Source organism: Fringilla coelebs, assembly GCF_963513975.1.
Source record: "Fringilla coelebs genome assembly, chromosome: 12".
Taxonomy (NCBI): domain Eukaryota; kingdom Metazoa; phylum Chordata; class Aves; order Passeriformes; family Fringillidae; genus Fringilla; species Fringilla coelebs.
This window is the reverse complement of record NC_140038.1, coordinates 21,894,233-21,920,645: the sequence shown is the minus strand read 5'-3', so window position 1 is coordinate 21,920,645 and position 26,413 is coordinate 21,894,233. Positions and strand designations below refer to the sequence as shown.

At 60.0% G+C, this 26,413-nt stretch overlaps 1 protein-coding gene across 3 annotated transcripts in view; it reads right to left on the bottom strand.

The window, feature by feature from the left end:
- FRMD5 (FERM domain containing 5) overlaps positions 1-26,413 on the bottom strand; it is a gene marked incomplete at its 5' end in the record, with an annotated part of 58,519 nt that overhangs the window by 14,778 nt on the left and 17,328 nt on the right. The window contains 3 exons of one of the 3 annotated variants that reach the window (XM_084213930.1): positions 800-878; positions 1,388-1,430; positions 1,872-1,976. In XM_084213930.1, coding sequence (XP_084070056.1) covers positions 800-878; positions 1,388-1,430; positions 1,872-1,976 — 227 coding nt within the window. Of the gene's footprint in view, positions 1-799; positions 883-1,387; positions 1,431-1,871; positions 1,977-26,413 lie in introns of those variants that run through there. The other 2 variants (XM_084213931.1, XM_084213932.1) reach the window with 2 other exon arrangements.

The window sequence follows — 26,413 nt, the reverse complement described above, 5'->3', positions numbered from 1 at the left end:
GGCTGCAGCCCAGCTGCCCAGGCAGTTCCCCCGGGGTTCGGGGCTGCTGGGCAGCCACAGCCAGGCTCCCTCTGCAGAGCTGCTCCGTGGGGCTCTCGTGTCCTTCCTGCTGGCAGGAAGAGCAGCACAAGAGCCCCTAAAGATAGAAGCTCAGGAGAGGCTGTGCCGGCAGCCCTGCCGTGCTGCCAGCTCCGTGCAGCGCTGCCCACGTCACAGGGACACGGCTGGCTGCCTGCAGGGATCCCAGGGGGCTGCAGGCGCTCCAGCCTGCCCAGCACGGCAAGGACACCGAGCTGGGGACGTGCTGGGGCAGGGCACAGCGCCTGCCTCTCAACGGGAGCAGTCTGAGCAGCAGGGCTTGTGGCACAGAGCTGGGGCTGTGCTCAGAGTGCTCTGCCCTGGAATGTGGGTCTGGAACTGCCTGCACCCAGAGACCAAGGCAGGGGCTTTATCACAGAGCCCAGGGATGGCTCAGGCAGGAAAGGACCTTAAAGCCCATCTCATCCCAGCCCTGCCATGGCAGGGACACCTTCCTCTGCCCCAGGCTGCTCCCAGCCCCATCCAGCCTGGCCTGGGGCACTGCCAGGGATCCAGGGCCTGCCCACCCTCAGCCTGTGCTCCCCAGCAGGCACAGCAGCTCCAGGTGCTGACCCAGCACAGGTGGGGACTCCTGTGTCCTTCCCCCACAGCAGGAACAATGCCAAAGCACCCGGGCTGGCTGGAAAATCCCAGTGGCTCTTTCCTGACTACAAAAGGAGCCTGTCCTTGTGCTCAGGCCCCAGGCAGTGCCCATCCTCACCTGGTGATCTCCTCCTTCAGCGCCGCGGGGTCCGTGGGGTAGAACTTGACACGGAAGCACATGGTGAAGGGGGGCTGTGCTGCAGAGAGCAGGGACACCGTGTCACCAGAGGGCAGGGACACCGTGTCGCCAGAGGGCAGGGACACCGTGTCACCAGAGGGCAGGGCTGTCCGCTGCCCCCGCAGCGCCCCGCTCCAGCCAGGCCACACTGGGCTCCCCCCTGCCTGGTTCCCCCAGACTGCCCCGGTAAGGAGGGGACAGGCTCTCCTCACTGCAGGGGCTGTGGCAAGGGCAGATGTCCCTGACGGAGCTGTGGGGAGTGCCAGTGGCTCTGTACCCACCACCCAGCCCACTCCCTGCTCCCCAGTGTCACTCCCTCACCCCACCCCTCCTGTCCTGCTCTCCCTGGAGCTGCTGCCCTGTGCTGGTGGGGATAACCCCGCTCCCAACCCACCAGAACAGCTTCTGGGGGAGCTGCTCCTGGCACAGGGGCTGGGAACTGACCCCCGAGGGGGGCAGGCTGGAGGAAATGGGAATACATCTACGGTGGAAGGAGCAGAGTCTGCCCAGACCTCCCACAACACTCACCCCGCATCTGCTTCACAACCGACTTGGTGAACTCCAGCCAGTGCTGAAAGGAAAAGAAGGCAATTAAAGCCTGACAGCCGTGACTGGACAGCGATTCCCGTGCACAGCCTCCGGGCTCTAAGGGCAAGGAGGGACCGGAGGGGCCCCGGAGCTCCTTCTGCACCAGCCCCGCTGGAGCCCAGGGCACTCCCACAGCCCTCCCTGGGGATCCAGCTCCCTGGGCTGTGCCCCATGCTCGGCCCGGCTGCAGCTGCCCGGGGCCGGCAGGACACAGATCCGAGCCGGGAGCTGGGTCAGGCCGGCTCCTGCCTGCCTCTGCCTCCTGCTCTCACTCTCCATTGCCCGAGGCAACGCTGGAGCCTCGCATCCTCGGCACGGAGCTGTGAATGGCCCGATCTCGGCGTCAAAACGTGAATCTGTTCTGGTTTCCAGCTGCAAGGACAGGCCTGAGCCCACCCCCCAGCCCGGGCAGGGGCTCTCTCACCCTTTGCTTGTCGGGGTCCACAAAGCGGATGCCGAAGTAATCCTTCTCCAGCAGGTTCAGGTGGTGGCACAGAAGGTCGAACAGGTACTGGCCCTTGGCATCTCTCTGCAGGACAAAGAGAGTCAGTGACAGCACAGGGGGCGGCGGGGCAGAGCCCGGGGGATGTGTGTGAGGGCTCTGGAGCTTGTGAAGTGACACCAAGGACAGCCCGAACCCCGCACAGCTCCCGGTGTGACACTTTCGGCTCCAGAGCCTTCTCCCGTCCCACCTGGGGGGCAGCTGAGTCGGTGATGCCCCATAAGAAGGGATGAAAACCCCAGGCCCGGGTGTCCCGATACCTCCCGGGAGGAAGTTTCACACCTGAGCCGGCCGTGTAGGGGAGATCATCGCCCTGATAAAAAGCATTACCCCCACCCCCGCCGGATCTGCTCCGTGTCGGCCTCTCCTCGCCTGGTTCCACACCCAGCCTGCTGCCAGACAAAGGCGGGTTTGTGTGCTCTGCCCCCGGGCTTCTCCTGCGCAGAGATTTGGCCACCACACCCCCTAAACTCTCCTCCTCCTCGTCCCCGCTCGGGCCGGGGGTTGCAAACCCCCGCTGCTTTGCCAGCGGCCCGTGGGTCGGGCCGGTGCCGCCTCCCGTTCCGTTCCCCGGAGCTCCCGGTGATTCACTCGCAGCCCCGGTGTGCGGGAGCCGCCGCGCATCTCCGCGATCAAAGGCTGCTCCTGACACCCGCTGCCTGCTTCCTTCCCACCGACACACCGCTTCCTGACAAATACACGGAACGCGCCCGATCTGATCAAATGAGCGCGTTATCTGATCAAACAGGCGCTCAGCAGCCGCAGACGGCAGCGGGGGAAGCCCACGGGACAGGAGCCCTGCCTGGGATGCGCAGGAATGTGTTCGTGCTGTAAATAAAGAGGGTTTCACCCCTCGCACGCTGTGCCCCGGCGGGATGCGCGGCGGGACCCGGCCGGGATGAGCGGCCCCGGCCTTGCCGGAGGCGGTCACGGACAGCGAGGGAGGAAAAGCCCCCCGAGACCATCGAGTCCAAGCGGCCCCAGCCCTGCCGAGGACAGCACTAAATCCGCACGGCATTAAATCCTGCAGGGACGCGGACTGCAGCCCCGCCCCGGGCAGCTGGAGAGCCCTCGGCACCCAGGAGTTCTCCCAGTGCCCGGCCCCAGGCTGCTCCCTCTCCTGTCCCTGCTCCCTGGGGCAGAGCCCGATCCTCGATCCTCTCGGGGATCCCTCCTGCTGTCAGGGAGCTGCAGACACCGAGAAGGGCCCCCGAGCCTCCTTTTCTGCAGCCCTTGCCGGCTCCGCGGCTCTCCCCCGGCCTCGGCGCAGCAGCTGCACGCCCTGGAAGGAGCGCGGACGTTTTGGAGCTGCTGCTGCTGCCGGCGCGGCCCTGCACAGGATCCAGGAGCCCAAACTCCTGAATCACCCCAGCCGGACCCCAAGGAAGGACTGGCAGCCCCACCTGGAGCCGCTGCTGCGGGAGGGGAGGGCCGGCTGCAGCATCCTGCCCCTGCTCTGAGCAAACCTCTCGGGGATGTGCTCCTCTCCCTGCCCCTGCCCCGAACCAGCACGGAGCCCGCAGAACGCTTTCCTCTGCCATCTTCACAGAGGAATTGCAGAGAAGGACAAAGCAGACACCCCCCGGTGCCTGGGATCTGGTGAAAGTGTGAAACCACGGATGGCATTACAGGGAAAATGCTCCCTCTTTGATCTCTCTAACTTGAATTAAACATATTCTAAATTAATCATTAGCAGAATGTCTTTCAGGAAATTATCTGAACTGCCTTTACAAATCACGACTTAAAAGAGCTCCCATTGCATAACACCGGCTTAAATATTCCATGTTTGGATCTTTACATGTCCTTATAGAATGAGATTCCCGTCTGTCTGCAGGGTTTGAGGTCAGCCTTCGGGGTGCCCAGGCTGTGGGAGACCTCGGGCAGGGCTGGGATGCCACGGGCCAGGCTGGCACCCAGGGCTGGCTCCCGGTGCCAACACCTGCCAGGGGCTCTCAGGACCTGAAGGAGCCTCCGAGAGAGCCAGGGAGGGACTCTGCACCAGGAACTGCAGCGACAGACCCGGGAATGGCTCCCACTGCCAGAGGGCAGGGACGGGTGGGTGCTGGGAATTAGGAATTGCTCCCTGGCAGGGTGGGCAGGCCCTGGCACAGGGTGCCCAGAGCAGGGTGCCAGACTTTAAGAAGATTAAAGTAACCTTGCATTCTTTGCTTTTCTAAGCTTCTCAGCCAAAATTAGGGTCATCCACAGATAGAAAAATAAACGGGGGAAAAAAAATAGAGAGAGATTTAAAAATAGCAGCTCATCTGCAAATGAGCAGAGGGCTCAGTTCAGGCAGGAGCCTTCAGTCCCAGCCCAGTGGCAGCACTGCTCTGTCCCCAGGCCCTGGCTGCAGAGATGGGAGGCACAGCCACGCTCCAGACCATTTACCCCACACATGGCAGGGCTGTTTCAGTCCAGCTCCCAGGCTGCTGCTGTGGCTCAGCACCAACCCCAAAGCTGTGGAAACATCTTCACTTCCCAGCTGTGCCCAGCCCTGCTGACAGCCCCTCCTGCCATCCCCACAGCCCCTGCAGCCCCCCGAGCCAGACCCCAGCCCCGGCCCAGCATTCCCACTCCTGGGCCCAAACGGCACGTTCCCCCCAGCTGCTCCAGGGATTAAGGCCAGGGTTTACAGAAGCAATAGGAGCAGCTGAAAGTGGCTCCTTCCTGCGTTATTTGGGTTGGAAATCTCCTTGTGGGCTGCCCACTCGTCCCTGCTTCCTGAGCTTAGGAGGAGATTATTTTTTTAAAGGAAACCGTCAAAAAAAGTCTATTTTACAAAGTGAAGTTTAAGCTTAAGTCTCTTTGGCAGCAACATCTGAGCTGGGAGAGATCAAAGACCCTCCAGCTCCACTTCCAACATGAAGAGATTTTCACCAGCAATTTGACTGCAATATTGTGGTTTAAATGCTTCATTTTCCAAGTTCAGCACCGTGCTGTAGGAGCCCAGGATTTATCATCCCTCAGACAAAGTTAATGTTGGCTCTGCAGGCAGGGCCAAGTCCTGACTGACAGCTCTCAGCCCTCACCGTGAGCCAGAGCCTCTGCTAAGCCCTGGAATGAGGAGGAAATGGACAAAAATAGGCCTGAGAATACTCATTTCCAGGCAGGGAATAAGCAGCCCTGAAATCAGGAGCACAGCTGGAGCAGAGTGCTCCAAGGATCCCTGCCTGCCCCAGGAGGGGCTGGGGGCTCCCCCGGGGCAGGGCTGAGGCTGTGCCTGCACCTCCAGGTGAGTGGGGCAGGAGGGGGATCTGGGACTGAGGGGATGGAGTTGGGTGGGAAGGGGCCTTAGAGACCACCCTGCCACGGCAGGGACCCCTCCCACCGCCCAGGTGCTCCAGCCCCAGTGTCCAGCCCGGCCTGGGGCACTGCCAGGGATCCAGGGGCAGCCCCAGCTGCTCTGGGCACCTGTGCCAGGGCCTGCCCACCCTGCCAGGGAACAATTCCTGCCCAAATCCCACTGAACACTGCCAGTTTGAAGGCATTCCCTGTGTCCTGTGAAGATGATAAGAAAAGGTGCCCTGGGAGCCACAGATGAAGGCAGAACCTGAGGGGATTGCCCACCTGCCCAGCAGAGCCCTGCCCACCCGAGGAGACTCGGGAAGGAAAAGGGCTTTTACATAACTCCAGTGTAATCCTGTTATATTTATAGCATATGCATTTCAGTATTAATTCCCTGTTATCTCTAATCCTTCCTCCTCGCTGACACAGTAATTTCTGTCTTCAAGACTTATCTGGGCAGCTGGATCCAGAAGTTTATAAAGCTCTTGAGGAGAAAGTTCCTAATGAAGGGCCCCATGGAGCCTTAAACTCCAGATTATCAATTCTCCTCTTAATCCTCCGCAGGTTCCCAAACCTTTGACGTGCTGCCGTATGCAGAAGGCACCACGGGCTCTCCATCACGGATTTTCAGCCACCGATGTCCTCGTTTAGGAAAGTCTGCAGTGGGACAGCAGTTGAGCACATTTTTAAACCCGTTAATAACCAGGAACTCGTGCCAGGAGCACTTCCCAGCTCCCACAGCACCTGGGGAGGGTTTGTCTCCGGTTTTCCTGACAGATTCCGAGGGCTTTGCAAAACTCACTCAGTGCTTTCCCCGGGGCTCTGCACGCCCTGGCAGGGAGCAGGGCCCGGCTGGAGCAGGGCAGAGCCGAGCCGAGCCGAGCCGAGCCATCCATCCCTCCTGCCCACCCACCAGCAGGGTGAGGCAGGACACCCCCACCTCCACATTCTGTCCTGGACAGGCTCCGGGCTGGCACCAACCTGGATGCTGCACGGACTCCCAGAGGGTGCAGGGAATATTCTGCAGCCCTGAGAGCTCTCCACAGCCAGCCCTTCCCTCCCGGTGACTGATGACACGCCACCTTCACTCTGCTGCCACGCAGCTTTTATGAATTACATTTAGGATTTATAACTCTATAATTGAGAGGCACAGAAAATCTCTCTCCATAAAGCCAAATTGGTTTTTCCAATAACTCAAACTCGCTTTTTTCATTCACGCAGCCTGGAGTGGCTCCATGTGGCTCTTGTTGAATTTGGCACTCCCCTGCCATTAGCATGCAAAAGGCTCTGGGCACAACCAGCCCCGGTGTGAATTGTTTGGAGGCCAATGAAGGTGTTCAGAGAGATCATGCCATGAATGCCTCTCCTCAGGAGCCGGCCCTACCTGCTGCGTGCGGCACAGCTCTGCTCCCTCAGGCTGGGCTGGCTGGAGCCTAAGGGAACCTGGAACACCTTGCCAGTGGAGCTGGGCAGGGGCTGGAGCCCCAGGAGGGGCTGAGCGAGCTGGGAAGGGGCTCAGGCCAGAGAAAAGGAGGCTCAGGGGGGCTCTTGTGACTCTGCACAGCCCCTGACAGGAGGGGACAGCCGGGGGGTCGGGCTGGGAACACGGACAGGAGGAGAGGGAGCAGCCACGGGAGCCAGCGCCGTGGATTACAGCTTGCCCCAAATGATTTCCCAGGAAAGACGCGGATCCCTGCAGGGGTGTCGGGGGTGCTCAGCTCATGCTTCCCAATTTGAAACCAGAGCCGAAATGAGACGACAAAAATAAGGGGAAATCCTGGCTGCAAACACGGGGCAGACGCTCAAAACCCCAATTCAGACTCCGAACTAAGAACAGGATCGAAAATAATTCCTATTTCCATCTCCCAGAATTGCACCTCAAGAATAAAGAGCATCGTGCACCAAGAGAGGAGCTGGAGCCCGTGAGAGAGGCAAACCAGCTTTTATTTGTGCTACAGGAATGACCATATGTGGAATCCTTCTGGGAGACCGCAATCAGTCAGATTAACATGATAATGAACTCTGATTTGCCCAGCCACGGCAAGATCTTTGTCCTGGGAGAAGCGGCACTGCTCCCTGAATATTAACAACGGGGCTCGGGTTTTCACAGCCGGAGGCAGCCCCGGGCTGAAAGAGGGCTCCTGCCCCAGGAGGTGACTGCCAGGGACGGGACAGCCTGGCCAGGTGTAAACGATGCACACTAAGAGGGGGCAGAGGGCAGAAAGTCCCCAGTAAATCTGACACGCCTTGAGCAGCAGACGAGACACAGACAGCGCTGGGGGCTGGAGCCCTGCCCCACAGCCAGGCTCTTTTAGCAGTAACCCCTGGAAAACGCGCTGGGCACCCACGGGGAGCACCTGCACAGGTGAGGCGGGCAGAGCCCAGCCTCGGGGAGAGCAGCCTCACAGAAATCCTCACACGGCAGAAACGCTGCTACCCTGATCCCACAGCGGGGCTGGCAGGGCTGGGACAGCTCCGGGCACTGCCCTGCCGGCTGGGGATGTGGGGGAGCCCGGGAGGCTCCGGGGGAGCCCGGGATGCTCTGGGGGAGCCCGGGGATGCTCTGGGGGAGCCCGGGAGGCTCTGGGGGAGCCCGGGATGCTCTGGGGAAGCCCGGGAGGCTCTGGGGGAGCCCGGGATGCTCTGGGGGAGCCCGGGGATGCTCTGGGGGAGCCCGGGGGTGCTCTGGGGGAGCCCAGGAGGCTCTGGGGGAGGCTGGGGATGCTCTGGGGAAGCCCGGGAGGCTCTGGGGGAGCCCGGGATGCTCTGGGGGAGCCCGGGGATGCTCTGGGGGAGCTCGGGAGGCTCTGGGGGAGCCCGGGATGCTCCGGGAGAGCCCGGGATGCTGCCCGGCATCACGGTGGGAGCCTGCTGCTCCCCTCCCCCGAGGGACACTGCCCCCAGCTCAGCGCAGAAGATGCCAGCCAGGGCTCCTGCTGCCCGCTCTGCCGGCAGCACGGCCCCAGGGCTGCCGTGCCCGGTGCCACCAGCCCGGTGCCACCAGCCCAGTGCCACCAGCCCGGTGCCAGTCCCTCCTGGCCATACCAATGTGCCCCTCGCTCCGTCCAGGGGCCGTGGCAGTCCTGGCTCACCCCTCAGCCGGAATAAAAACCCTCCAAAACCCGAGCCAAAAAGCCCCACTTGGCCTCCCAGGTGACTCAGAGCCAGCTGTTTTCCCGGCTTTCCAAGCAGGTTTTTCTCTCTTAAGGAGGGTTTAGGTTGAAGAGAAGCTGACCTGGAGCTGCAGAACGGCGCTGGGATCCCACACACCGCAGCCCTGCACACCCACAGCTCCTCTCGTTTGGCTTTCGGCTGCTCAGGTCCACACTGAGCATTTAGGGCAGGCTGCGGTTCTGGGAGAAGGAAGGCAAGGGGAGCTGCTTGGGCTGCCGTGGGTTTGATTCCAAAGGCTGCTGCAGAGATTCGGAACAGGCGCGAGGAGAGGTGCATTTGTCATCTCAGCAAGGCCCTTGTTTTGCCGCTGGGCTTAACGTCTCAAAATACATATTCATTCAAATGCAAATCTCTGCTTTCACCTGGGACCCAACAAAAGCCCTGCGAAGCGAACACCGACCTTTCCCGTGCCTCTCCATCCCTGCCCGCTTCCTGCACAAAGGCAAAGCCCGTGAGCACGGCCGGGACCGCGGGGACCTTGCTGGGGAGAAAGCAGAGCCCTGCCGGGAGCCGCTGCCCCACGGCCCGGGCTGGGGGGGCTGCTCAGCCCGGCCCCCCCGGGCCCAGCGAGGGCTGGGGCTGTGCCGCGGGACGAGCGGCAGGGGCAGGGTGTGCAGGGTGCCGTCCTGCTGTCCCCGCGTCCTCCCGTCCCCGCAGCCCGGCCGGCAGGGACAGCCCCGCAGGGCCAGCCCAGCTGCAGGGGGATGGGCTCTGCTCAGCCGCTCTGTTTCCGCAGAAAAGCCCCCAAAAGGCCCCTCTGTCCTGGCAGTCACATGCCGTGTCACGCATGACCTTTCCAGAGGAGCCCGGCAGAGCACGGGGCACTCTCTGGGCGCCTGAGCTGGGGATGGTGATGCGGGCTGACACCTCCCTGCACGCACCCAGGGGACACAGCGCCGGGGTTCGGCAGGAGCACGGCACAGAACGGCAGCCCCTGTGACTGAGAGCGGGCAGTGCCACCCCGGGGTGTCCCGGTGCCACCCCGGGGTGTCCCCACCTCCCTGCTCGGCCAGGGCTGCCTGGGCCAGCTCAGCCCCCGGCTGGGGACGTTCCCCCCACCACAGGGAGCACACCAGGGGCTTGGCAGGCAAAGCCCTGGGTTTGGGCAGGATCTGCAGTAACATCTGCAGGAAGGATGTGCCTCCCTCCGTGGCAAGGGAAGCTGTTCTTCCATCCATTTCCCAAACTGTCCAGCAGGATCCAGCTGCCCACAAAACGCCAGAAGCAGATTACTGGCTTTGTTGTTTTTTTCAAACACAAACGAGTGACCTTATTTCTGCTTATTTCTGTGCTCTGTCCTGAGCACTGGCACAGCCCCACCCTGGCTGCCTCCAGTCGCTGGCAGGGGACACGGCAGGGCTGGGCACTGTCCCCTGCTGCCGGGCACCAGGACACTCTGCTCTGTGGCAAGATGCTGTTCTGAGCCTGGGGTAAGCTCCAGCCCAGCCCCAGGTCACCCAGGGCTTCCCCCTCCATCCTCACTCCATGGAAAACCCCAGAAAAGCCAGGTAAGGGAACAAGAGCCTCTTGGCACCCCCTGCACCCTCCTGGTGCTGAACTGGAGGAGCAGCCCACAAGGCCAGCCTGGATTCCTGTCAGCAAAGCCATTTGCCGTGTTACACTCTGTGAGTGAGGGATCCCACCCCGCAGGCAGGGCTTCCATCGCTCTGAGCAGCCCTGGTCCCTGGGAGCAGCACCCCCAAAGCTCTGAGCAGCACCCCCAAAGCTCTGAGCAGCACCCCCAAAGCTCTGAGCAGCACCCCCAAAGCTCTGGGCAGCACCCCCAAAGCTCTGAGCAGCACCCCTATCCACCTGAGCAGCTCCATCCCCCCGAGCAGCCCCATCACCCCGAGCAGCCCCATTCCCCGAGCAGCACCCCATCATCCCGAGCAGCCCCATCATCCCGAGCACCCCCATCATCCCGAGCAGCCCCATCCCCCGAGCAGCCCCATCATCCCGAGCAGCCCCATTCCCCAAGCAGCACCCCCAACGCGGAGCAGGAGCCAAATCCCAAATCCCAACTGCCAGGCGCCGCCGGGAAGCTGCCTTGATGTTAACGTGTTTACTTTGCACATCAAACCCGGCAGAATAAAGGCTCTCGGCTCCTCTCCACGGAAGCGCGTTTGACGAGGCACCAGGGCCGGAGAGGAGCCCCGGAGGGGCGGCTGAGGCTGTGCAGGCGCTCGGAGAGGAGCCAGGAGTGTCCCAGGGCAGGGACCCACCGCAGCCCCACAGCCGTGTGCCAGCCCATCCCCGCCGCCCGCAGCGATGCCAGGGAGGAGCCGAGGGCGATGCCACGCTCCAGAGCAAAGGGAGGACAGCGCCAGCGGTCCGGGAGCTCCGGAGCACGGGGTCCCTGCAGGGCAGGGCTCCTGCAGCAGCTGCTCCGACCCGCACAGGGCCTGCCCATCCCCACCCCTGATATTCAGATTAAAGCTGCCCTCCCCGCCAGGGGCCGCAGGGCAGCCAGGCACACCGAGGGCTCCCAGCCCCCCGGCTCCCATTCCAAACCCAAATCCAAACCGTGCCCACTGCCCAGAGCTGGGAGTGACACGGAGGGAGTGCTCCAGGGGCCCAGAGCCGTGGGGTATTTCTGTTCCTGGAAAGAATGTGGGGCTGCAGACGGACAGAGTGCCACCGGCCCTGCCAGCTCGTCAAACAGACCCCAGCCAGTTCAAATTCCTTTATCACCGTTAAAAATCAGAGCCACGAAAAGAAACTGTCTGAATTCCACGTCTGTGTCAGTGTCCCAGACAGCCACCCCAGCCAGGGCAGTGACACTGCTTTAAATGCTGCTTAGAGAGAATTTCATATTTAGAGATAAAAATAATCCACAGAAACATGGCCCAGGGCTCTCCCAGGGGCCCAGAAGCAGCTGAGCATGTTCACAACCTGAGTTTCAGGATAGATCTCTGCTGACAGCAGCAGCTCCTGGCCCTGCTGCACCTCCCCAGGGCAGGGGCAGCCCCCCGAGCCCCCCACGCCTGTCCCCGTGAGCCCAGAGCAGGACAAGGGCTCTGCCGCTGTCCCCAGCCGCCACACGGACTGGCCCCTGCCAGCAGGAGCCCTGGGCAGCAGCTGGGAGCAAACGTGGATTACAGGCAGGGATTACTCGTGTTGATGGGCAAAGTCTCTGTTCCCTGCCCAGATGGCCCCCTAAGCTCCCAGAGCCAGGATCAGCCTGGGCAGGGCTCAGGGCAGAGCCAGGATCAGCCTGGGCAGGGCTCAGGGCAGAGCCAGGATCAGCCTGGGCAGGGCTCAGGGCACAGCCAGGATCAGCCTGGGCAGGCTGGGCTCAGGGCAGAGCCAGGATCAGCCTGGGCAGGGCTCAGGGCAGAGCCTGGATCAGCCTGGGCACAGCTCAGGGCAGAGCCAGGATCAGCCTGGGCAGGGCTCAGGGCAGAGCCTGGATCAGCCTGGGCAGGGCTCAGGGCAGAGCCAGGATCAGCATGGGCTGGGCTCAGGGCAGAGGCTGGGCTGGGCTCAGGGCAGAGCCTGGATCAGCCTGGGCAGGGCTCAGGGCAGAGCCTGGATCAGCCTGGGCAGGCTGGGCTCAGGGCAGAGCCAGGATCAGCATGGGCTGGGCTCAGGGCAGAGCCTGGATCAGCCTGGGCAGGGCTCAGGGCAGAGGCTGTGCTGGGCTCAGGGCAGAGCCTGGATCAGCCTGGGCAGGGCTCAGGGCAGAGCCTGGATCAGCCTGGGCAGGGCTCAGGGCAGAGGCTGTGCTGGGCTCAGGGCAGAGCCTGGATCAGCCTGGGCAGGGCTCAGGGCAGAGCCAGGATCAGCATGGGCTGGGCTCAGGGCAGAGCCAGGATCAGCCTGGGCAGGGCTCAGGGCAGAGCCTGGATCAGCCTGGGCAGGCTGGGCTCAGGGCAGAGCCTGGATCAGCCTGGGCAGGCTGGGCTCAGGGCAGAGCCTGGATCAGCCTGGGCAGGGCTCAGGGCAGAGCCTGGATCAGCCTGGGCAGGGCTCAGGGCAGAGCCAGGATCAGCCTGGGCAGGGCTCAGGGCAGAGCCCGGATCAGCCTGGGCAGGCTGGGCTCAGGGCAGAGCCAGGATCAGCCTGGGCAGGCTGGGCTCAGGGCAGAGCCTTCAGGACAATGAAAGGAAGGAGATGAAGGTGCTAGCACCACGCCAGCATTTACACTGGAAAAGCCCTCCCTGAGCACTGAGTCCAACCCTTCCCCCAGTGCTGCGATGGAATTGAATGCTCTGGCTCCCGAGTTTATTTTAAAACAGAGGCCTGCAGAGGCAACAAAAATAATTACAGTAATGAAGTCATTGTGCCTGCACTATCACATCAGATTATCTCAGGGCTGACAGAAGATGAGCCCCCAAGGAATGGTCTCCCTTTACTCAGAGAGTCAGGAGTGCTGCCAGGACAGCCAGGGCCAGCACAGCCCCTTGTCACCACTGCCAGGGCCAGCACAGCCCCTTGTCACCACTGCCAGGGCCAGCACAGCCCCTTGTCACCACTGCCAGGGCCAGCACAGCCCCTCAGCCCTGCCAGCACAGCCTGGGCACTGCCAGGGTCAGCACAGCCCCTTGTCACCACTGCCAGGGTCAGCACAGCCCCTTGTCACCACTTCCAGGGTCAGCACAGCCCCTTGTCACCGCTGCCAGGGTCAGCACAGCCCCTCAGCACTGCCAGGGTCAGCACAGCCCCTTGTCACCACTGCCAGGGCCAGCACAGCCCCTTGTCACCACTGCCAGGGCCAGCACAGCCCCTCAGCCCTGGCAGCACAGCCTGGGCCCTGCTGGGCTCGCTGCCACCATGGAAGTCCCACTGGAACGTCCCTTTCCTCCCTGTGCTCCCCAGGGGCAGTCACCTTCTCCCAGCACAGCCCCTGCTGCAGAAATGTCCTTTTTGCAGCGCCCTGCTGCCAACTGCTCCTCTGTCCCTGCTGCCACCATGCCCAAAGAGCCCCTGGCTCCTGTCCCAAGGGCTCTGTGCTGCCTGCAGGGACTCTGCAGCCCTGGGGATGCTGTGCCAGCACCTGCCCAGCTCCTCTGTCCCACCCCAGCTGCCCTGCCGGGGACAGGGACGAGTGAGACGGCCCCCAGGACAAGATGGGCTTTCAGGTCCCTTCCCAGCCACACCAGTCTGCAGGAAATCTGTAAAAAATCCAATTCCGGCTGAGCTCAACTCCTCCCTCATTGTTCATGTAAACAATCACCAGTCCCTGGGGGCAGAGACCCTTCCCTGCCCAGCTGCCTCATCCCAGAGGCAGCAGGAGCACCCTGGAGCTCCTTCCCCCTCCCACAACATCTTGTGCCATCGATTATTTCTGATTATTCATGCTAAAAAGGGCCCTCAGCCCCCCCTCGGCAATATTTACCTCCCTTAATTAAAGATGGCAGCCATAAACATGAAATATGGACAAAGGGAGGTTTTAATAAATGCTGCCTCGGGGAGCCCAGAGCCAGCCTGGAAACACTTCGTATCTGCTGCTGCATTGTTTTGGAACTCAGACAATATATGGCCACATAAAAGCAATATTAAAAATAATTACCATAAATTAGGCCTGGAAGCCCCCAGGTAGGGGGGAAGAGCCTTCCCACGGGTTTTGGAGGAAAACCTCGAGCCTGGCTCGTGTCTGCTCCATCTGACAGGAGAGCCCAGCTCTGGCACCCCCTCCAGCACAATAAATAACAATAAACACTTCTCTGCCTCCCAATCCCACTCTTGGTTGTGGATCTCAAGGTGGCCAAACCCAAAATAATTAGTCAGTGCCCAACGAGTTTCCCCCCACCCTGTGGAGCAAGGACCCAGCCCCCAGGCAGCCTCCAATGGCAGGATTTAAATATCTGCATTCAGGAAGACAAAAGCCTTGGCCAAGTCCAGGCTTGAGCAGTTAAATTGGAATTTCTTTGGGACAGGGACTTTGGGCCCTTCAGGTTATGCAGAAACTCATCTTATTTTACACCTCTGCAGGAGAGGGCTCCAAAAGTCTGATGGAAAACAGGGCTCTGGCAATAAATAAAAAGGAGGAGTGTCTTCATGGGCAAACCCCATCCTCTGACCCCAGCCCAAGGAGGATCCACTGCTAGCAGAGAACAGGCACCAAAATTGGTGAAAAATGAACCCTGTCAAATCTGTTTGAGCCTTTGATGAGTTTAAAAATTGGTTAATAAAGGCAGCCGTGCCAGTGGAATAGATTTAGATTCTGGCAGCCACTTAACCTGGTGTGGCATGACATTTTGATTAAAAATTAGAGTGATACAAGAGCAACATGACACGCACTAACAGGATTAAAGGCTGGCTGCAACACAATTAGGATGCTGCAACTGCTGGGTGGTTTAGCAGGGATCCTGCACAGGGAAAACAGGTCCAACAGTGGGAGTGAGTTCAGGCCAGGGTGACCCTGCAGGAGGTGAGAGGTGCCAGCTCCTCACCAAGAGCACCGGGGTGGTGACAGCAAGGCGGTGACAGACACAGGACACGGGGTGAGGGAGGGGGTGTCCCTGCTCCCCACGGGCTGCTCAGGGGCAGGAAAAGCCTCAAGCTGCCTTCACAGACTGAATTTCCCGTGCACATCCCCATCACCATCAGGACTTGAGTGTTTTTAAATCCACACCCCAGTTCTGACACTCTCAGAGGAGTTGCCAACAGCTTTGGACTCGTAGGATATTTACATCTGTGATGAAATTAAACAACAAAACTGAAATGTGCCAGCCTGTCTCAGCTAAAAGGGAGGCACTGCAGCTTCTCCAGTCCCTGGCTCACGGTGCATGTCCGGGGCTGCTCCCCCAACAAGCTGCTCCAGGTTTCTTGGGAGGAAGCATTAATTTAATGCCATTTCTCAGAAATGCATCACCTGGCACCTGCACCCCCAGGGCTTCTGCAGACTCATCCATGGCATTGAGGCAAAGGGCTTTAGCTGAGGGGATGGGGATGGAGACCCCAAATAAACTGTGCTGTGACAGGAAAAGCAGCAGCAGCAGCAGGAATTCCCAGAGAATTCCCAGGCTCTGCAGCAGCAGGAATTCCCGGGGAGCACAGGTTTGGTTTGTCCTTTGTGCCCCTCCTGTGTCCTCAGGGTGGCACAAAGGCCTGTCCCTGTCCCTGCAGGCGCTGCCTGGGACCCCACAGGGCCATGGAATCACAGAATGCTTTGTGCTGGAAATGCCCTCTGAGACCCCCCTGTCCCAGTGCTCCCCCAGCGCTGCCACGGCCACCACCACCCTGTCCCCAGGTGCCACATCCCCAGGGCTTCAACCCCTCCATGGCACAGCTGTGGGTTTGTGGGGACAGCCAGGGACCTGCTCTGCTCCTGCCCTTCACCCCTCTGGGGATATTGCATGGAAATGCTGTCTCTGGGAATATTGCATGGGAATATTGTGGTGGCTGCCCCTTGCAGGGCTGCACGCTGCACCAACAGCACTCAGCTGATTAATTCCATCCTGGCTTTCTGCAAAGAGCCACAGACCACGCCAGTTCCACCCAGACTCTGCTATTTTGAAGCCACCAGATAACTCTGACTTCTAATTTTATCTTTAGAATGAAATAAGGCAAGAAGCCCCACCAGATGACAGGCGTGCATTCCCAGCAGCGTGTGCCGAGCCAGGCCCGTGGCTCCTGGGAGCTTCAATCAGACAAAGACACACAGAACCTCCATCTTTTCCCTCAGAAAATCCTTCCCACACCTTTAACACTTGCTGTTAAAGCCACACTCAGCCCTCCAGCGTTACACCAGCGTCACCCCCGTGACCAGATCCGGTGGTGTTTTGGGGACTAACTGGGGTCAAAACCACATCTAACCCCTGGTTTCTCCCCCAAATCCCTCCACCTCCTTCCACCTCCACTGAACTCGTGAAATCACGGTTTCCAGTCCCTTGTTTTGTACTTTTTGTCATTCTGTGCAGCAGTCACTCCAGGCTGGATGAGCAGCCTGGCCCCAGCAGCCGTCCCAGATCCCTCCAGGTGCCTCAAAACACAAGTGCAAATTTAGGTAGGAAAGAAGGGCAAGTTTTGCCCATTTTAGCATCAGAGCCCAACACCCCGCTCACCCCTGGCCTCGTCACCACCCCCAAGTGTGCAGCAGTGCCCTCCCTGAGCCGTGTGCCTGCAGCAGGAGCGCCGGGGCAGCGCTCGTCACGCCGATGCTTTTTGACTAATTACTGCTATAAAAAGCAAAAAGCTGTCAGAGAGAATTATTCAGCTTCTGCAAGAGTGAAACGGAGACACATCTGAGAGGAAATGGTGCCCCTTCAGACTCCAGTGGTGCCTGCAAGGATTAGCTCAACCCCTGCAGCACCTACCAATGACATTATTTACTGCACCCACCCCAAAATGCTCCAGATGCAGGGGAAAGGAGGTGGAAGGCAGCTCGTGGGGCAGGACAGGCCTGGGCAGCAGGATCAGAATCACAGAATCACAGGATGGTGTGGGCTGGGTGGGGAGGGACATCGAAACTCCCCCTGTCCCACCCCTGCCGTGGCAGGGACACCTTGCCCTGTCCCAGGTGGCTCCAAGCCCTGTCCAGCCTGGCCTGGGACACTTCCACAGCTGCTCTGGGCACCTGTGCCAGGGCCTGCCCACCCTCCCAGGGAACAGTGTCTCCAGAACACCCCATGTAACCCTGCCCTTGCTCAGTCTGAAGCCGCTGCCCCTGGTCCTGTCACTCCATCCCTGGCCCAATGTCCGTGTCAGGCTCAGTCCTGTGTCCCTGGAGCAGCGGGGCTTGTCCTGCCCCAGCCAGGGCTGTGCCTGCCCCAGGGTGACCAAGGACAGCCAGAGGCTGTGGAGCTGGAGCCTGGCCTGGCACGGGGCTGGGGAATGGCACAGCAGGATGGAAATGCAGCTGGGGCTGGGCACTGGCACTGGGAGGGAGCCAGGAGTGCCCACACGGGGGACATCGGGGACACAGTGTGACATTGTGACATCATACATAGCACATGGTGTCACACTGTCAGTGCTCCGGAACAGCTGACATCACACACATGGTGTCACACTGTGACATCACACACACAGTGTGACATTGTGACATCCTACATAGCACACGGTGTTACACTGTCAGTGCTCCTGAACAGGTGACATTACACACACGGTGTGACATTGTGACATCATACATAGCACATGGTGTCACACTGTCAGTGCTCCTGAACAGGTGACATCACACACACAGTGTCACACTGTGACATCATACATAGCACACGGTGTCACACTGTCAGTGCTCCAGAACAGGTGACATCACACACACAGTGTCACACTGTGACATCACACACACGGTGTCACACTGTGACATCACACACACGGCGTCACATTGCTGCGTGTCACAGCCGTGTCCTGTGTCCTGGCAGGTCCCAGGTCCTGTGTCCCAGGTCCCAGCACTCTGCTCCTGCCTGGGGACACAAGTCGCCCCCTGTGGCCCCAGGCAGCCCCCAGGGCCAGGCCGTGGGAGGCAGTTTGTCTGTCCCTGTCCCTGGCGGGGTGCCTGAGCTCTCAGAGGGTGCTGGCCCCAGGCTCTGTGCCACCCTGCTCCCTCCAGCCTGCTCCTCCAGCAGCCCAGACCTGCCAGGGAGCCCTTGCTAAAATCAAAACCTCAGAACCAGATTCAAAGGGAGCAGCGTGGGCAGAGTAACCCAGAAATCCCTCAAAAACAGAGAAATTAACCATCCATTAATTGTCCTGGGGCAAAAAACCACAACGACCTCATTTTGGGCTGAGCTGTTTCTGACCACAAAATTTCTTTCATGTCACGGCCTCTTCCCCTTCTTCCACCCATTGGGTTTCCAATTTGTTCACTCCAAAGCCTCACTTTGTGTTTGCATTTAAATTTTCACCTCCACTGATTTCCCCAGCAAAAACCCCTTGGGCGAGCGAAGAGCTGAGAAATCCTGCCCAGGCCCAGGGGCTGTAGCACCGGGGCACAGCTGGATCCAGCAGAGCTGCTCCCAGCTCTGACATCTCCTTCCCCACTGCAGGAGCTTCCCAGCACCCGGGGCAGCTCCTTCCCTGCCCCAGGGAGGTGTTCCAGGCTGGGCTGGGTGGGCTTGGAGCCCTGCTCTGCAGAGGGTGTCCCTGCCCATGGGATAAAATGGGCTTTAAGGTCCCTTCTGCTGTGGGAACACCCCCCCAATGATGCTCTCTGGCCCTTTTCACTCCTCATTCATTCAATTTACCCCGTCTGTTATTTTTTCTCTGTGGTTTGGAAGTGACTCTTTGGTGGGCTGTGCTGAAGGAGCTGGCTCTGTGAGCTCCTCTCTGTTCTCCAGCACAGAGACAATATTGCCACCAGGCTGAGCTTTAGGCTGAGCTCTGGCACTCAGGCAATAAAGGGGATTGACTCAAGGCTCAGGGCAGGCTCGGGGCAGCTCCCTCAGGGCTCAGGCAGTCAGGAGCTCCTACAGACGGGCATTGATGGCAAATGGCAGCAGAGCCACTGACAGATGCTGCCAAAATTGCTGGCTGGAGAAACACCCCCAGGAGGAGCCCCCAGCCAAGGGCCTGCAGGTGGGGGTGAGAGACACCCAGCCCTGGAGCAGCTCCGGGGGCTCCTCTGGGCTCCCCAGCTGTTCCACATCTGCAGCTGTTTGGCCCCGGGCTGGGGCAGCTCTGCAGCTGGGGTCTGCCCTGAGCGGGGCACCGTGCCCCCTCCCCACCTGGGGCCACCTGGGCTGGCTCTGGGCAGAGGGGTTTGCCCTGCTCCCCCCTCCTGGGGGTGCTCAAGGCTCAGCCTGGCCCCGCTGTCGCCCTGACTGTTCAAGATTTTCCAAACCTTCTGATGTTTACACTCTTGCAACGAACTTTCTCACACACTTTGTGTAAATAACCCATTGTTTTGCATTCTTTTATGGAAGAAGAGAAATTTGATGGGCTGTTGGTTTGTCCAGTGTCATTGGAGAGGTGTCACTGTCACCCTCCAATCCACTGTCACTTTTGATAATCTATAAATGTTGGAGTCAGGAAATAAAAAGTCCGTTTTTACAGCAGGTCCATGTTGTGTGTCCTACAGTGACAGCCTGGTACCTGCATGGGGCAGGAGGGTGGAAATCCTGGGGATGGGGATGGATGAGGATGGGGATGGATGGGGATGGGGATGGGGATGGGGATGGGGATGGGGATGGGGATGGGGATGGGATGGGGATGGGGATGGGGATGGGGATGGGGATGGGGATGGGGATGGGGATGGGGATGGAGATGGATGGGGATGGGGATGGATGGGGATGGATGGGGATGGGATGGGGATAGGGATGGATGGGGATGGGATGGGGATGGGGATGGATGAGGATGGGATGGGGATGGATGGGGATGGGGATGGATGGGGATGGAGATGGGGATGGGGATGGATGAGGATGGGGATGGATGAGGATGGGGATGGGGATGGGGATGGGGATGGGGATGGGGATGGGGATGGGGATGAGGATGGGGATGGGGATGGGGATGGGGATGGAGATGGGGATGGGGATGGGGATGGAGATGGGGATGGGGATGGATGAGGATGGGGATGGGGATGGATGGGGATGGATGGGGATGGGATGGGGATGGGGATGGGGATGGGGATGGGGATGGGGATGGGGATGGGGATGGGGATGGGGATGGGATGGGATGGGATGGGGATGGGGATGGGATGGGGATGGGGATGGGGATGGGATGGGAGTAGCCGCCTGCCAGGGAGCACCAGGAGCTCAGCCTCTCATCCTCAGAGAGCAGAGTGAGAGGTGACAGGCCATCATCCCCAAATGCCTTCACAGAGAGAAACTATCAGCTGCTAAAGGGCTCTTCAATCAAGTGAAGAGAGGCAGCGCAGACCCAGCCCCCAGGGGCTGCAGCAGCCGCGCTTGGATTAAGAACAAGATGCAGTTTTTAAAAACAAGAGCGATTAAGTAGCGGAATAAACTGCCCTGGGGGTGGTGGATCCCAGAGCTCGCGGGGCCGTCGGGAGGAGCTCTGCTCCAGCACAGGCTCCAGCACAGCCCCCGGTGCCTCCACAGCGCTGCCAGCTCCCACAGCCCCGGGGCAGCAGAGAGGGGTCCAGGAGCCCACACACCACCAGGAGGGTCCCTGGCACTGCACAAATCCCAGGATCCCTCCCTGTGCTCAGCCCTGGGTTCAGGGTCCTGATCTGCCCCACAACTCTGAGCAGACTCCCGCTGTCACCCACTGCTCCATCCTGGCAGTGTCCAGGGCCGGGCTGGACGGGACCTGGAGCACCCTGGGCAGTGCAAGGTGTCCCTGCCCCCATGAGGCTCCCTCGTGGAACTGGAGGAGCTTTAAGGTCCCTTCCAGCCCAAAGCATTCCAGGATTCCATGAGCACAGGTGGTGGCACACGGGGCTTCTGTGCAAAGCACTGAGGAGGGGGAGAGCTGAAATGTGGGGAGGTGGCCCATGGTACCCAGCCCTCTCCACCATTGATTTCCACAGACACAGATTTCTAAACGATGCAATTTGCAGTAAATTCTGCCTCTGGAGCCAGCTCTCCGTGCCCAGCAGGACGGTGGCAGTGCCAGCACGGGTTTGCCTTGGGGCAGGGTGCGCTGCTCCAGGATCACCAAGTGTGGGAAAGGAGGCAGGGATAAATGGGGACAGTTTGTGAAAAGGATGGGCTGTGGCAGCTGGGGAAGGCCCTGCCGATGGTTTCACATGCAAATGCCCCAGCCCAGGAGGTGAGGAGCAGCTGGGAGCATCGCTGGAGGATGCCGTCGCCATGGCAACGGGACGAGCACGCCGCCGCGGATCAAGGACACGATTGCATTGTCCAAGCGCCGAGGATTTTTTAGCCCCGTTCCTAGGGACTGCGCGTTAATAACACTTGCATCCTATTTATCCCGGGCCCTCATTGTCCCCGTAATGAGCTCTCCAGGTTTTCCTGGAGAGCGTTTCCTCGGAGGCGCCGCGCCAGAAACGCGACTCCGAGTTAAGTGGTGTGCTTCGCTGGCAATTCCCTCCCATGCCCACACGCTTTGAAATACAGAGCAGCCTGATTAACTATTAATAACAGGGCACTGACAAGCCACACGTTCTGCCCCAGTTTGTGCCACTTGTTCCCGAGGCCCCCGGAGCTCTCGTGGTGGCTGCGGGGACGCTCCTCACCCAGCCTGGGCGGGACACACGATGGTCACCCCCAGCCTGCCCGTTGTGCCCTGTCCTGGCACTGCCTGGTGCCCTGGAGCCGCACATTCCTGTGGTTTGGGTGAGGATCAGCTGAGGTGAGTGATGATGATGATGATGAATGACAGGGCACGGCTGTGTGTGCACACAAATCTGCCCAGTGCCCCCAAGGATAACACCACATCCATGTGAGCAAAGCCTGGAATTACTTTCCTCCTTACAGAGGGTTGGACTCAATGATCTTGGAGGTCTTTTCCCACAGAAATGATCCCACGATTCTATTAAATACCTTGATTTTATTACTGTGCTGTTAAATTATTTCCTGCATAGAAGGAAACCTTGGCCTTCCCCAGCAAACTCCAGTGAATCCAACCCCAATGCCTTCAGCATCCCTGTGCTGTTAGAGCTGCTGAAATCTGCCATGAGACCAGGGAGCTCCAACGTGCTGGGAGCCCAGAACAGCCCCACGCAGGCAAAGGCAAGGGTCCAGCAGCTCTTTGGGAGCTCTGAGTGTCTGGGCACAGGAGCAGCACTGGATGGTGTTTGTTGTGCTCCTGGGCTGTGTCCAGAGCTCGTCCTCTTGGGTGAGCATGGCCAGGCCCCCTCTCCTCAGTCTTTGGGCAGGAGCACGAATGTCACGGTGCAGCAGGGAAGGTGCCCAGCCCTGCTCAGAGGAGGAAGCTGTTCCTGGATGGAGTGTCATTTTTCCCTGTGTCACTTTTCCCCGTGTCACTTTTCCCTGTGTCACTTTTCCCCGCAGATCTGCTGCTCACGGCACCTCCCTGGTGAGTGGGGAGGTGGGAGGCATTGGAACGGGGTGAGAGCATCCCCAGGACTGTGCTGCTGCTGAGCTGGGGTGCTTTCACCCCTCTTCACTCCCTCCCACCCCGTCCTGGCTGAGCTGCAGCCGTGGTCACTCTGTGCTGTCACTTTAAATCCCAGTGGCTGCTGCATCCCTGAGCAGGGAGGCAGGGGCTGCCAAGCCCAGCTCTGCAGCCACTCGCCCTCTGTGCAGCCCAGCTGCTCCCAAATCCTGGGATTTACCACCTCTGCCAGGGCAGAGCTGCCCTCTCCAGGAAGAAATTCCTTCTGATGCCCAACCTGAATCTCCCCTGGCACAGCTTCGGGCCGCGTCCTCTTGTCCTGCCAAATTTCATCCCGTTCAGAGCAGCTCCCATCGCAGCAATCACCACACTGCAGCGTGGCTCTCCCAGGCACAGGGAGCAGGCAGCAGCCCTGGTTTCCATTCAGCTTTGCCACGAGTGCCATCCCTCCTCAGCAGTCCCAGCTTCCCGCTCCCCGAGCAGCCCACGCCAGCCGCGGCAAACAACCCGGCCCTTCAAACACACACAGAAGTTTCCTTTTCTTCTTTAACCAACAACCACTGTCACTAAACCCCCTTTCTGCTTAATGCAGCTCTGCATCACAACACCTCCGAGGCAATTCGTTTATGCCAGGAGAACTTCTGAGGCTGGAATTTTCCCTGATGGCGCTGCTGGAAGGCTACAGCGGCCCAGCAGGTCAGCCAGTTGAAAGCAGTATTTCATCTGGCAATTTATTCAAATAAATCTTTCAAAACATGAAATAAGCTATAAAGATGGAGACTGTCAAAGGCTGCAGTGGCTGAGCTCCTGAGCAGAATGACCAAGCAGGAGCAGCAGCTTCAAAGCCCCTCTCATCCCACCCCTGCCATGGCAGGGACACCTTCCACCATCCCAGGCTGCTCCAGCCCCATCCAGCCTGGCTTTGGGCACTGCCAGGGATCCAGGGGCAGCCACAGCTGCTCTGGGCACCTGTGCCAGGGCCTGCCCACCCTCCCAGGGAACAATTCCTTCCCAATATCCCGCCTAAGCCCACCCTCTGCCAGGGAGCACACATCAAATCGTTAATACTTATGTTGGATCCACTGTGTAATTCCAAAATTCTCAGCCTCATACAAATCTGAAGGAAATGATTTTGCTAAAACCAGTCAAAGTTGACCTTGATTGGGCTCCTGCTTCATCAAAAATGCTGAATTTTGGAGGAAAAGAGAGCAGGTAGTTGTATTTTTTGTGCTTGCACTGCATCCCTGCCTGCTGTCAGGAATGGAACTGGCTGCTCAGGGAAAACCAGGAAACAAAGGTTAATCCAGCAGCTGAGGTGCTGATGCTGGTGTGAAGATTACAGACCTGGCAGGATCTGTGGGCTTGGCTCTTCTTTCACAGATGCCCCAAAATTAAAAGCTGCTTTGAAAACTCTAGAATTGTTGTGTCTTAGCCCGGATCTCATTGTGGGGATCAGATGGCTCCAACCCATTTCTGCAGTGTCTGGTGCAGCCCCACTGTCCAGGGGCTTTGGGACCTGCATCTCAGGGAAGCTTTGTCCCTTCTTCATCCCCCCTCGGTGGGGATCAACCCCTGCCCACGTGTGGCAGGTCTCTGCAGGGCTATCCCTGCTCCTGCTCCCAATGGCACGGCACAGCACGGCATGGCACAGCTTCTGTGTGCTGGGCACGGCTTCCCGTGCCAGGCACAGCTTCCCAGTGCCGGCCAGGCGGCTCTGCTGATGCCCATTAGTGCTAATGGGAAGCTACAGAGCCATCCCTCCCATCAGGGCTAATGGGCACGGCAGGGATAACAATGTGGTTACCTGGGCTGAGCCACAGCGGCTTCCCAGCAGCTCAGGAGCCAGGGGGGTCATGAGCCACGGCCTCATTCCCCAGGAGACAGAGGCAAATTAGCCTGTGCATGGACTGGGGAAGCAGTTCCTTACAGCAGGATGATGCAGGGTGAGCGCTGGAGCACAGAGACCCCTCCTGAGGCACAGCCCTGGGGCAGCCCTGGGGCAGCCTGGCAAAGCTCCCCCTGGCACCGCCAGCACTGCGCCCTGCAGCGTCCCACAGATCAGAGCTGTGGAGCTCTCGGCCCTGGGAGAGCCTCTGGGCAGCTGGAGGGAGGAATGCAGGCAGCAGCGACACAAAGGGAGCACTCTGCCCACTGCAGCACCCTGCTCCAGCATCCTGCTCCAGCATCCTCCTCCAGTATCCCACCCAGTGTCCCACTCCAGCATCCTGCTCCAGCACCCTGCTCCAGTGTCCCACTCCAGCATCCTGCTCCAGCATCCTGCTCCAGCATCCTGCTCCAGCATCCTGCTCCAGTGTCCCACTCCAGCATCCTGCTCCAGCATCCTGCTCCAGCATCCTGCTCCAGCATCCTCCTCCAGTATCCCACCCAGTATCCCACTCCAGCACCCTGCTCCAGCATCCTGCTCCAGCATCCTGCTCCAGCATCCTGCTCCAGCATCCTGCTCCAGTGTCCCACCCAGTGTCCCACTCCAGTGTCCCACTCCAGTGTCCCACTCCAGTACCCACAAAAACACAGGAGGCGCTTCCCATCCTCAGGATCGAGCCCAACCTGCTCTCTGGAAGAGTCAGCAAAGCCAAATCCCGATCCTCCCCGAACATCTTGGATTCTGAACAGAAACTTGGTTGTTTCTGGGTCTGCTTTGAAGTGCGGGTTCCCCAGAAGCCGTTTGCAGCATGGGAATGAGGATTGTGTAACGATTTCTCCGGGAGATAACGGCTCTGCAGGAGCTGCCAGCCGGGAGCACTGGCACCGATGGAATTGGCAGTGGAGGAGCCCAGCCTCGGGAATTTTTTCTTCTAAGTGTTAGTATTTCATAATAAAGATTGTGATTACTAATCCTAGGAAAATAAAGCAGCTGAAGAGGCTTCCTGGTCTGATTTGGGCTCGCAGCAGCCCGGCCTGGCCTGGAGGCTGGCACTGCTGCTTGGCAGGCTGAGCCAGAGTCTGCTCGCATCCAGCATCCCGGGGGCACTGGGAAGGGGTCCAGGATGCAAACCCAGGCAATGTTTCCTCCTTCTCCTTCTCCTTCTCCTTCTCCTTCTCCTTCTCCTTCTCCTTCTCCTTCTCCTTCTCCTTCTCCTTCTCCTTCTCCTTCTCCTTCTCCTTCTCCTTCTCCTTCTCCACACACTCACTACCCTCATCCCCAGGAATGGGACCCTGCACTCCCAGCCCTTTTCTTCTCCCCCTCCCCATTCCCGAAGCAAACCCAGACCCCTGGTTTCCCTTCCCCACATTATTTCCTTTGCTGGCCCGGTTTGCAAAGCCCCTTTTGCTTCTCTTCCCTGAGTTCTGTGGTGTTCCCTCTGTGCCCCGAGTGCTGCTCTGTGCCCCCCAGGGCTGCCTCCTCCGGGGGTGCTGCCGTGCCCGGCCCGGGTGGGACACGCTGGGCTCGGAGCTGTGCTGGTAGCCCGGGGCTCTCTGCAGCTGGATGCCAGCAGGGAGCAGCTCCTCTCTCCAGCATTCCCCACCCCAGGCCAGCTGCAACTTTCTGGACGGCGTTTGCTGTTTTTGTCCTGGTTTTGTCCTGGTTTTGGGATCAGCTGCCAGCCCAGCTGTGGCAACAGCTCCACAGCAAAGCCCGGCCCCAGCGGGCTGGGGGGCCTGGCTTACACGGGGAGAAGCCTGGCACTGCTGACCAGCTCCCCTCTGTCCTGCAGCAGAGGCAGATCCTGGCACAGCCCCTCGGGGGCTCCGTGGCACAGGGGCCCGGCAGAGGAGCAGCCTCGGCTCCCGCGGGCAAGCTCTGCCCAGGACTCTGTGCCCCCTCCAGGGGACCCTCCCGGGGCAGAACCACCTCTGCCCCCCGAGCCCCCGTGCCAGCCGTGCCCGTCCCCGAGGCACACGGCCCCAGAGCGGCGTGCGTGAATTATTGAAGCATCTCGTTAAACAGAGAGATCTCGGCGAGTGACAGGGACAGGGAGGGGACAGCGACGTCAGCAGCAGCTCTCCAGCTGCACAGCTGCTGAGCGCCGTCCTTGCTCTCGGTGCCAGGGGATCTGAGCTCCCCCGTGCCCAGGCAGGCTGGAGGATGGAGCAGCACAGCCCCCTCCGAGGGCAGGGCATCCTGGCAGCCTGGCGAGGGCACTGGGGCTCTCGGGGACAAAAGC